Source organism: Phasianus colchicus, chromosome 21, assembly GCF_987193195.1.
Source record: "Phasianus colchicus chromosome 21, bPhaCol1.hap1.1, whole genome shotgun sequence".
Taxonomy (NCBI): domain Eukaryota; kingdom Metazoa; phylum Chordata; class Aves; order Galliformes; family Phasianidae; genus Phasianus; species Phasianus colchicus.
Window position 1 is genome coordinate 9,273,779 of NC_143456.1, and position 12,538 is coordinate 9,286,316.

A 12,538-nucleotide genomic window follows, 5' to 3' on the forward strand; every position below is an offset into this window, starting at 1 on the left:
ACTCCGTGTACAGAGCACACAGTTAAACCCAGAAAGAAAAGAGAAGACGACTTAACAGACTTGCTGCACCATCTGGGAAACTCTGCAGGACCCTGATCACCAACAAATGACAGCTGGAATCAGGCAACGTACTTCACTTCAGCAAGCACTAACTGGCTCAATCTCTTTTTGAAGGATGGATCTTCAAATGCCTCTTTTCCTTCCATTGATGCAGGTGTGTGTGATGTGTGTAAGAGATCTAACTGAGGGTACCGCATCCTGGAGTTGATAGGATCAATGTTTCATTCTCTGCAGAGCCCCCTTTATTCAGGGGAATAATTCAACGAGAGACTATTTTCCTTTTATCTCCCATTGTCGGGCAGGCACTCCTTGAAACGCAGCTTGTGATGAAGCACAAGCACCCCAGGTGCTGGAGAGTGCCTGAGAACAAAGCTGCACAATGGGGAAGGGCATTGGCGCCCGCACAATCCTAACTCCCATGTAAACAAAGCCCTCAGTGAGAGGGACAAGAGCTGGGCTGGCTGCGAGCCGCGTCTGATGCACACAAGGAGCTGGAGGCTGGGATATTAATAGGCAGGGGGCAGCAAGGGAGAAAAATCGCCTCTGGTGAGAAGAAAAAAAAAAGAGCCATTTTAGTAGTCAAAGCACTAAGTTTTCTTACAGCCTCAGTTGTTCCTCACTGCACCGACAGCTGAGACTTCCAGCAGGTTTCACCCCTTGAAAATCATCATCCGCTCTCTTTCCCAAGGCTCCAGTGCTCTCCCAATGCTAACACCAAGTTCAGGTGATTCTGGCCCACATATTTGGAAACATGGTCTTCCAGATGCTGGAAACAACTCTGCTTCTCCTATCACAGTATCCAGAGGGTGAGAGAAGGTGCTGCCCAGTGGACTTCCATTCTGTCTTTCAGTCACTGCACACAACCTGGTAAAGGTGTTAAAACCTCCCCTTCACTTGGTTCAGGCTCAAGCCCTTCAGTCTGCAGTGCTGCCCAGGTCCCCTGCTCATCTCCAACCAGAATGCCTGCAACAGTGCCTCTGGCCATCAGTGTAATGTTCTTGTCAAGAAAAACAGGTACAAGAAAGGACTTTTCTCACCAGAAAAGAACAAAAAGAGACTGAAAGTCATTCTGGATGATCCCTGTACCAGTTCTTCTGCTTGGTCGGGGCTCAGTCCCTGGGGCCCTCCCTTCACAGCTCTTCCAGAAGCTAACAGCAAACGGGTCCAAGCACAGAGCAGGTACAGTGATGGCAGTCGGATGTCAGACACAACTCACAGAAGCAGCCACTCATCCCACATAGCTCTGAAGGCTGAAGTGTAAACACTTACCTTGTTGAGGGCTCCACAGCCAGTCAGGATTATGTGAGAGTTCTCCACCTGGATAGTCCTCTGCCCTAACCGAACGAGGTAAGCTCCAATTCCAATTGCCCGACACGTGACCTTAAGAAAAGAAAAACAACAGAAGAAATCACATTGATTTCTGTCCTACTGCACAGCCAAACCCTATTGATTCAAACATCTAGATAAAACAGTAAAACTAGTCATGTTTGTATTACAAAGTTATAAAATCTACTCCTTGTTGCAAAACTCCAGAACCTATTGTTTCATAAAACACAGCATCTCAACATGTATGCATTTTATTTAAAAAAGGGAGAGAAGTAGTGATTTACTGACTGAGCAAACATGAAGCCCAATGGCTGCTTTCTGAAAGTGTCCTCCATATACTCTGAATGGATCCAGCCTTGTACTGGCGCAAACAGTGCTGCTCAATACCTACAGGAGTCAATTTACATCAACCAAATGTCTGATCCCAGGTGTATCTCCTGGATAGCACTACAGGATTTTTAGCTGAAATAGACGATAAAGTTTGAAGAATAGAAAGCAGCGAGGGATTACCAAGTTGATGGTGATAATACTCTCGTAGGCTAAAGATGATTCTCCAGCAATCATGCCAGATCCTCTGAGGTTCTCTATTCCAAGTCCGTCTTCCTTCCCGATAATATCTGTTATCTTATACCTGAAGGAGACACATACAGCCTTTGAGTCACAAGGTCCAGTGGTTTGCTGAATCAGTTTGCTATGAAGAAAATGAAAAGTGACTAAATATCATTAAGGCTCTGCAGAGCAATGTGCATAAAACCCATTTCAGACCCACATAGGAGCTCATTCTGCAGCCTTGCTGAGCATCATGAACAGCCCTATGTACATGCAAGGTGAGCAGCACTGCAAAGAGGAAATGTCAAGGGAGAGAGATCCCATGAAAAGCATTCTGTCACCCCCACAGGACGTGAGAGGCAGTCTGATTGTAGAAAAAAAAAAAAAAGGCAAGAAAGGAAGAGAATGCAGCCAAAAGAAACAAAACAACAGGACAAGAGATTATAATGAAGCTCTCACCTTTACTTTCTTCTTTCATGCCTTCCTTCCCCAGCACGGTCCCTCCTTACTCAGCACTCTCAGACTGGCTTCTATCTCCCACACTAGGCCCTCGCTAAGCAAAGCACTTGAGCATGTGCTGAAGTGCCTCACTGAAGAGCCGCTGACTTTCCGTGCGCAGGCGGGCAGCACGCAGCCCCGCACCCAGAGCTATTCCTTTGTTCTTCCAGAGCCTGCCAGGCTGCAGGCCAGGCTTTCTTCTTCCCACGCACATCCTCCTCCCTCTCGCCAGCAGCAGCACTCCTGCTTCAACCTAGCTCTGAAAACTTCTTCCCACCTCATCTGCAGATGAGCTACCTTTGGGATGCAGCTGAGAAAATACAGCCGCCTGGAGCAGAGACGTGCATGGAAAACCTAATGCTGTAAGGCAGTGCAACCCTTCAGAACAGGCAGAGAGCTCAGCCTTCATCCAGGAATCCTTCTGTCCTTACTCTAGAGTCTACTCAAAAAGTAATTTGCAAAATTTAGACTGCAAGTCCCTGGGTAGAAATCATCATCCTGGTGTTACAGCATTTACCACTGCAGGACCCTTAGGCACAGCCTGGAGTTCCAGGCAGTACCACAATGTCAGCACAGCCCTTCCTCTAACAAGGCACCGCATGGCACAACTCCTCACGCCCCATGCCCTGACAGCACAGAACTCCAGCTCTTCAGCTGAACACAAGGCTGTGACACACACCACCCTCGCACGTACGAAGTGCAGAAAGCTTTTAATTCAGACTCATCTGTGCTTACCTGGACTCTCCGTTGTCCTCCACATGTTCACAGTGAACTGAGTTCAGAGCGCTGACTTTCTTGTAGTCTTGAGGTGTCAGGTACAAGTACTTGTATCCCTGAAGGGAAAAACAGCTCACTGACTCATTCCCACTTGTAGACCCTTCCCGTTTCCCAGCAACCCTACCCAAAAAGAGAGTTTCAAGAGAGCAAAATTTAATTTAAGAGTGAGGCAAACATCCTGTCTCAATATCAGAGCTCCAGCTGAAGTCACTGGAAGCTGGGAATGCTTTCAGCATTTCACACTAATTCATTCTGGATAATAGTTCTGCTGCCTGACAGATCCAATACCAACTTTGGGCCTAACAGTCTGGCAAATACGTAGCTCATCTCGATTAAAAGAGGTTGTGTAAAAACAGGATAATCTCCTGAGCTATGCAGACTTTCATCTCTATTTCCTGTGCCTCCTTACTTTGTATGGGTCATCTGGGTCCTCCCATGCAACGTGGAACATGTGCCGGATCTCCTCAGCCAAACCAATCCTGGCTCCGCTGTTGGCAGCCACGTAGATGCGGGGGATGCCATGAGTTCGAGCAAGCTCTGAAGCCCGCAGGAACAGCACATCCTCCTGAGGCCCAAAAGAACCTATCCGGTACGTAATGTCATTGCCAATGACGATGATGTCACGGCCTTCAGGATACTCCGGGGTCTTGAGGGTCATTTTCCAGGCTACCATTCCAATCTGCAACCAAGAACGGAAAACAACAGAAGGTCAATGAACACTTTCAAGATGTGAAAGCAAGGAATTGTGCATGGGTCCTTGTGTATGCTGCATTTCAGTCTTTTCCTTGGGAACCCCAATAACAGCAGCCTGCTTCCCTCTGACCCTGTCCTCATGTTAGCAACCCCTTCATTTCCTCCCTCCCTCTCTTATTTACTGTCCCTCCTTTCATCCCCCTGGCTCTTCCCTTTCTCCTCCACAAATACTGCAGCAGTTTCTTTCCAAGCCCGCCAGGATAAGTAATGCTTTTTGCTGCATATTTTTCTTTTTAACATCACTAGACGATCTCTTCTGGCCCATCTTATGGAGATCAGCAACATCTGTACCCTGCGTCTCCCATCCCTCAGCCGCCGCGCGTCCCGGCGCTGGGGAGTTGGCCATCCTGGAATGCCATTAACAGATGGAAATAGCAGCATCCCTTGAAAGCCACATGCATCACCCAGTCTCTGCTTGCCCAAGGATCATAAGCTCTGAGTACACATTCCTCAAGCCGATTGCGCATCCGCTGCAATCAGGGGTTTGAAACTCTCATTGTGGAGACTCTGAATTCTGAACATGATGAACTAAAACGGGAGGGGGAGAGCGGAGAAGCAGCAGATAGATATGTGCCATTTAATCCAAATCAAAATGGCACAATATATAGTTGAGATCCAATCAGTATCTGCAATAAGATATGCCATAACAGGCTCATTAAAAAAAATAAAAAGACAGAGGGATTAATCAAAGGGTCACAGGAAGTAAAGCAGGCAGCAACCCAGAAATCCTACAAGCGGCAGATCCTCGCCTTCTGCCTCCCTTCCCACAGCTGAGGCTGAGGGTTGGCAGAAAGATGGTGTTTCTGTTCACCTTCTCCATGGTCTCAGTTGTTTTGATGGATATGTCACACAGGATTAATTTGTTTGTTTGCTTCCGAATATTTGCAGATTTACAGTTACATCTCAGCACCCAACTGCAGCGTTTGGGAGAGAGAGACACTGCAGCCATTTCAAACGCAGGAGCATAAATCCCTAAAAGGTCAGCAGGTTACTTTGCTGCAACAGCAGCACTACAGCGAAGTGCAAAGTTGTAATGCCCCAAAACAACGGAACGCGGCCGCTGTTGGGCACACGGATCTCCACCCAGGGAGCTGGTGGAATCACCGCCCATGGAGGTGGTCAAGAAACATTTAGACGCTGCACTAAGGTTACAGGCTAATTAGATGGGCTGAGCTAATCACCTAAGAGCACCGTCAGAACAACAAAGAGTGATGGCAAGCGGCAGGGGCTCCCAGGCGGGCTCTCTGCAGAGGCAGCACAGTTTGGCTTCTCCAGCCACAGCTCTCCTCACAGCACACCCAGCAACGGAGGGGAGAGGGAGGAAAAAATAAAAGCAGGAACCGTCTTATTTAACTGTTTTTATGTTGGCAAAATGATTTGTGCCACAGTATTTCCATAGGAAGTGGGACCATTATTCTCCTGTAGGAACACATTTGGTTTGAAAAGTATCACCGGACAGAACGTGAAAATCAAACCGGATGAATTATTCACAACCCCCGATCAGAAGTGATCATTATTTCTGATGTTCCAAACTGTGATTAGGATTCAGTGCTCAGATGCCATTTGCTCCCTGAATAACACCAGCGACACAGAATTGCACAGCACACATACATTACGCACAAGTTTTATATATATAATTTTACACACATCTTCTCCCAATAGATCTTTGCCTTAATGTAACCATTAACAGATAGTAAAAACATGATATTAACTAACATTCGTTTTCATGGCTCTCATAAACGCCGTTCGTTTGACACACAGTGTCAACACTAATCATGGCCTAAAATTAACACCAAAATTGACTTCAACATTAATTGCGCTATCGATGTGAGCAGTAATACACACACTGATGCAGTGACAAATTGACTGCTGGTGGCAGCCAGGGCTGCTGACAATGTGCACTGAGGGGAACGGCAGCGATGCCGACCTCAGCTGCCCCGAGAGCATGAGTGTGGGGCTGGGGGACCCAGCAATGCCACCCCTGGGCAGGGGGACCTTCCAGGCATGCAATCCCTGGAGCAATGCAGCTGGAGGAGAACCTGGATTAAGCTGCAACAGCTCAGTGTTTGTCAGCAGCTTGAGCCACGCAGAGGTGTTATTTCCTCCTATCTCACCACAAGGATGGTGCTGGAGCCCAAGCACTTCACTTAACTGAACTTAAAGAACCCTGACAAAAAATGCTGCCTTGTTCCCGTTCTGCTGCATCTATACTGTACTGTACTGTGAGTTTTGTATGTTGGAAACATGTATAAAACGTGAGTACATTTCTATGTCATTATTTATTATGCACTGAAGTGGTAGTAAGGAAGGAAATGTGGCAGCTGTGGAGCCCTGCATGTGAGGAGCAGGTGCCAGCCCACCCCTCCTGCCATGCACACTCACCCCAATGCTGGGAGAACACAGGTACAGGCACTTGTTTCGCTCCATACAGCCTGTCTACCCCAAAGCTAAACTCAAACACTGCATCACTGCACAGCCGTGGGCAAGGTGTGCTTTATTAAGGGAACAAACACACCCCCAGAAACTTTACTTGATGCAGCTGTACCCATTTTTGTGTTTCACCATTGGATCCTAACACCCATAAGAAAGCCTTCCCACACTCACCCATGACCAAAAGCCAGAACACTGTTTTCAGCACAAGCCAGCTCCCAGAAGAAAGGCACAATGGACTGCTGTGGCCTTCAGTCTTACTGCCTTGACAAAAGGGGAACAGCAGAATCCAGGATCCCTTCTTCCTCTTCTTGGCTCTAAAAAAGGCACCGTCAGCAGCAGGAGGTGCAGCCGAGCTCACAGCAGGCACAGTGCTGCACAACGCAGGGCCCTGAGGATGAGCCATGGGGAGGAATGGCTCCAGGAGGAGACGTGGCAAAGTGCTGCTCAGTGTGTGAGCTGCAAGGGATTGGGACTGGAAGGATTCCAAGATGAATTCCTGCTGCCCTGGTTCCTTCCACCAGACCAAGGGCACTTGGGTGGCAAGCAGCAGGCTGGCTGATGACCAGCAAAAGTGGACACACAGAGCTCCAAAAGCTCCAACAACTGCTGAAGACTGCAAAACTAGCTCGGACTGCATCCACGCCTGCGTTGCAATGTTTGTAGCAACTCTGAGATAGCTAAAGGCATCGTGTTGAACTAAACCACATTCTCCATACATTCAAGCTCCTGTCTGAGCCCACAGATTAATTGGGAACATCACTGCCAGCTTTTGCATCTAAACAGAGCACTTTGGATGAAGGTTTCCAAACAAAGCATTAATACCTTCTTCCAGATGGGTGTAAAGCTTGAAAACTTCAGCCAAAACAATTCACAACTCATAAAGTAACAGACTGATGGATCACACAGACCATGGGGTAACCTTCATTAGGAACTTCCTGCATTGTAGGCAAACGTGCGTCCAACTGTTCAAATATACACACCAAGATACAAGATAATCTTTGCACCATCATTTCTGTGCTCTACTGATGAAGGCACTTGAATAAAACCCTGCAAGAAGTTTGGGCCATATTCTTATAAACATCCAAAAAATTTGTATTATGTTCCACTCACCACCAGACATTCTATCTCTTGCTATAAAAAAGCCTCCTGTTTGCAGCAAAAGCGTGCTCTGCACCTTGTGACACCCGAGCATCTCGCTGATGGGGGCTAAACTCATTCTGCCAACAGAGGATCACCTCCTGAAATTGTACCGTATTGCAGATGAGGAGCCACCACCACCTGCTGTGCAGCACAAATAGTTGCCCAGCTTCCCTGTTATTTAAACCTATTCCCAGTGCCACGGGGGCCTTCAGGTCAGGATTGCTCCCACAACTCATCAAGAAGAAGGACTGGGAAATATAAAGGGAATCGACTATTTTTCTCTGGTAGGTTTGGGGTGGGGTGTGAAGATGGCTGGGTGTTTCCATTCACCTTCACGTTAATTCCCCACCTTCTCCACTCTCTCAGAAGTGCTTATCTGCCTGCTGCACGGAGCCCAGCGGATGTTTTAATGCCCTGTGCCTGTCATAAAACGCAGAGACACGGGGTGACAAAGCAGAACGTGCAGTTCAACTACGAAGCCGTGCTCGTATAAAATTCATTAGCTACACCTCCGAGCCCCAGGCGATCCACGCAGCTGGCGAAGCGGTGCTGCTGCAGCCCTCTGCCCAGTGCTGGCTGCAATGTCACCTGGCCAGGGGAAGGTGCCTGCCAACACACCTCCAGCAAGGATTACTTCTGAGCCTCACGCTGCTGAGAAGGAAAAACTGTGACATCTAGTGCCAAGAGGGAAAATGACACATTTACAGAGAGACTGAGATGCAGGGTGACGCGGGGTGCTGCCGCAGCTCTCTGCCCCTGGAGATTAGCTGGTTCTTATCAGTGGGTGTTGAGGTCCCACTTCTGGGACTGCCCAAACCCATCCTTCCCAACATCAGCACGTCTCAGCCACACGCTTCTGTCCCACACTGAACCCATCCCACTCCTGACCCATGTGAGATTGTGTCACTAAGAAGAAAGGCTCCCATTTATTTATTTATTTTGAAATTAAACTTGCAGGAATGTTAGAAGTCTTGTGCTGTAACCTAGATCTAAGCATGGTATGAACTTGAAATTTTCCACTTTAGTTTAAATGTACTTTTGGTACCTTATGCAAGTGGATTTGTTTCTTTTCACCTATATTAACTCTGACCATTTCAAAGGCTCATGTCTACCTGAACTGAGAATGGAGATGGGCTGAGCATCCACCTTCTGCTGCTTAGTTCTTGATGTGGTCACAGTGGTGCATTAAGTGCCCCATTTGTCCCACAGTCCTCATCCAGTAACACACTCAGGAGCATCAGAAGGGAGCTACCGACCAGTGCTTGATTCTGCTGATAAAATACTGTCTCCTTCAGCTCTCTTATATATACCTACCAGCTCCGAAAATTATTTGCAAATTGTTCTTAACTTTTTAGGATTGCAAATTCAATCTTATCAAGTGTGCTGGCCTGATAATATTCATAAGTGAAATGTTACAGTAGCAGACAGAGCTAGCTGGAGCAGTCTGACATGTAAGCAGAGGTGTCAAAGCAGCCAGCATTGTAACAGAGGACACACAAGAAAGAGTAACTGGGGACCAGAAGACTGTTCATGAGCTTACTGTGAAGGATGTGGAACAGACATCATCTCACAGACAGCTCGAGGCAACATCCAGGATTCTGTCTGCAGCCCAAAGAAACAGCAGATGTGTTTCAGCAAGAGCTCTGGCTGTACTGAGAGGGCATGGGAATGGAAAAAGGCCCCGCATTAGTGATGCCTTCTGGGCTATGAGAGCACACGGCATGGCCAGCAGCACGGCAGGCTCCCCCGCGTGGCCATGACAGGACAGATCTTCTGCTCAGAAGGAGCTAGCACTGCCTAGGAATAAATAACAAGTTGTATTTTCATGGTCCATTAAGTCCTTGGCTTCTTTGTTGAGACTACCAGCAAAGAGATAATTACTGCCAAATGAGGTGGTGGGTTACATGAAGTGGTCATAAGCTAAACAGAGAAAAACCTCTCGCACTGTGAAAGTTCTTTGAGATTTCCCATTTCACAGATTTCTCTGAAAACAAAAACAGCATCAGCCTGGTTAGCCCAGAACACAGCCAGCAGAGCCTGTGAGGATGGGAGACTCCCAGCTCTGAGCTCTTGCTCTGCCCAGTATCAGAGCAGGGATTGCAGCCTCTGTTGTTGACATCCAGCTGAATGCAGTGGCCACAAATCTCCGGATTTTATGCTAGCTTCTCAATTTCACCGGCTGGCTAAAACAATTAGGGCACTTAGCTGAACTGAATGCTTTAAGAGGAGGAGTGTCTTGACCCCTTTTCACATGGAGAAAATGTAATTGTTCATACTGGGTAGCACAGCCCCAGCAGAACAGACAAGCCCTGCCCCAGCACAGCTGATACCACGCTGGTGAGGCGCTCCTCACGTGGGGGAATAGCTGTCTGAATCTCTGATATAAAACAAACATAAGAGAATGACAGAATATCCCGAGTTAGAAGGAACCCACAAGGATCCTCACGTTCAACTCCTGACTCCACAAAGGATCACCCAAAAACCAAATCCCATTTCTGACAGCGTTGCCCTGATCTTCCTGCCCACCAGCAGGCAGAACAGTGACAGAGGCCTGAATGCGCTGAGCAGCAGCTGAACTGATTACAGCCACAACTTCCCTCTATAAAAATAAGTCCCGTTCCCCTGGAAATGCCCTACCCTGCCAAGCCAGCAGCTCACCGAGGCCTGCAGTGGGCGCAGCTCACAGCTTGGGGCACAGCCCCCAGGCACCAACCATCAGGCACTGCTAACCAAACCTGGGGGAGCACACGTCCTGTAACAACCAGCACTCAGCAAGCACAAATTAAGACTCTTAGAATGTATTTGCTTAAATTATCCTTGCAACAGTCCCAAGTATTTCCCCCTTTGAATATGAGCAGCCCTAACAAAGGCAAGGCCCCTGCCTGAACCCCGCCAGCACCCCGCCTCCATCTTTGTTGGACAGAGCGCCTCGAGCGCACGCTTGTGAAAATTTGTTTCCTCAGCTGAGCAAAATTAAACCCTGAAAGCCTCAAGTCGGCTCATCCTGATAAAGGAAGTGCAGCAGGGAGGAATGAATCCGCTCGGCAGCTCGTCACCCCGTGAATGTCACCTGTCCTTCAGAGTGCTGCCGGAGCCCTTCCTCAGATTGACCGCTCTCCCATCTGAATGAGCGCTATTGTGTGCAGCAGCTATTGCTAACAGAATTCAATACCGACGCCTCAAACCTCATTCCAGCTGCACATGGTCCCACGGTAACTGCCTGGCAGCTGAGCACCACCTCGCTTGGACCGCTCGGCAGGCAGCCAACCCGGTGCTGCCCTCCAGGCCCCCACCTCAGCCCTGCTGCTGCTGGAGGGCTGGGCAGCACCTGCTGTGCACCTCTGTAAGAGGACATCTTGAGGAGACTGAAAAACATGGGGGAATGCTGCATTTCTCTGTCCTGCTTTCCAACGGCTGAACCCCTCAGCCTGACTGCCCTGGGAGGGTTGGATCCTGCCCAGGAGATAACACTGCACACACAGCAACAGCCACACAATTTGTTTGCAGATTGAGTGCAACGAAGTCTAGCAAGGGTTAAATAAAACTCCTAATTTCTTTTTTTTTGGTGGTCTTTGGGTACAAAATCTCTTATAATAAGACTATTTGTATTCATACTGGCAGAGTAAACAGTACATGTTCATGCCCAGGCAGCTCCGTGCTTGTAATTTCAGCAAGAGCAGAGCTACGTCCCTGAGGGACTTTGCTGTTTCCCCAGCCACCATCCACTCAGACACTGAATGAGTGCAGAGAAAGAGAAGGATGATGGCGGGAGGCTCCACAGCAGCACAGCCCCGGCTGGGTTTAATTGTCCTAGTTAAGGTGGTTCTGCCATAGGCCAGCAAGGAAGCACTGCTCTCGTAGTCACCATTGACTAATTAGGTTCAATCCAAAAATACTATTTTCAAAACCTTCCCCCAATAAGAGATGTGTAATAAACAGTGATAACAACCCATATTTCCCCTCGTCACCACCATCCTTGATGTTCTCAGTGTAATAACAACGTTTGGACAAGTCTTACGTTCCATAACCAGTAAAAGGCACTACGCTAGTTCAGCAATGCCAAAAACATCAACACCATCACTTAGAAAAATTGAAATTGGAATTACTGCAAAGCATTCACTTGTGGAATCCCACCTAGCCATGACCAAACACAAACAAAAACAACCCCAAACCTGCTACTAGTTGGCTATCTCCTCAGGCTGCTTTAATGCTGCATCCCACAGCTTGCTGACACAACAGAGCAGCAAAAGCCCACAGCTGGACAGCCTCCTCCACGGGCAGCTGAAGGAGCAGCAATTAGTCTGGCAGCATTAGCAGCCCCATTAGTCCCATGGAAATCACTCACTAGAGGGGGATGTTGCACACACCTTGCCCACGTGCTACACAAACACTGCAGTATTTCAATGGCAAGCATAAAATTGGTTTTTCATTTTTAAGCAAATGAAAACATTTCTATTTAGTCTTGTAAAACATATTTGGTTCAAATATAAACCCCAGTTACCTGGAATAGCTGAACGAGCACTTTTTAATTATGAAGGAAAAAATAGCATAGGCACAGGTTTGAAATGGAATCATCATTTACTATGGAGTTTAAAATATCCATTGTATGGAAGGTATTAATTTTTAATGAAACAAAAATCCCATTTTCAAGAGAGAGATTTCATCTGTGAAAGACTGAACGAATAGATTTTGTGGCTGGCTTGGTAAATTTTCATTACAATTGTCAAACCTAGTCCAAGACACAACGTACTGCAGGACATGGAAAGGAAAGCAGTGTTAAAGAAAGTGCAACTTGCCTCGTTTCCTCCTGGCAGCCTGTTCATGTGCACGAGCTGGCCCTGATCATCCAACACCAATTCAGTGTACGTCAGTATGTCAGACGGCAGCGGCGGTGTTGGCAGGAATGCATGTTCATTCATAGAATCCCAGAGTTTAATTAAAGACTAGAGGATGAAGAGACAAATTCTTGTTGAGAAAATGCTTTTGTTCAATCCGCTGTGAA

The 12,538-nt window shown here is 47.6% G+C and overlaps 1 protein-coding gene across 14 annotated transcripts in view; it reads right to left on the reverse strand.

Annotated features, from left to right (window-relative positions):
* The window catches only part of ACACA (acetyl-CoA carboxylase alpha), a 113,131-nt gene that overhangs the window by 32,405 nt on the left and 68,188 nt on the right, over positions 1-12,538 (reverse strand). For all 14 annotated transcript variants that reach the window (XM_090122715.1, XM_090122716.1, XM_090122717.1 and 11 more), the window contains 5 exons: positions 12,333-12,479; positions 3,620-3,889; positions 3,169-3,266; positions 1,897-2,017; positions 1,330-1,440 (listed from right to left, as the gene is read on the reverse strand). In XM_090122715.1, the coding sequence (XP_089978841.1) occupies positions 1,330-1,440; positions 1,897-2,017; positions 3,169-3,266; positions 3,620-3,889; positions 12,333-12,479 (747 nt within the window). The remainder of the gene's footprint in view (positions 1-1,329; positions 1,441-1,896; positions 2,018-3,168; positions 3,267-3,619; positions 3,890-12,332; positions 12,480-12,538) is intronic.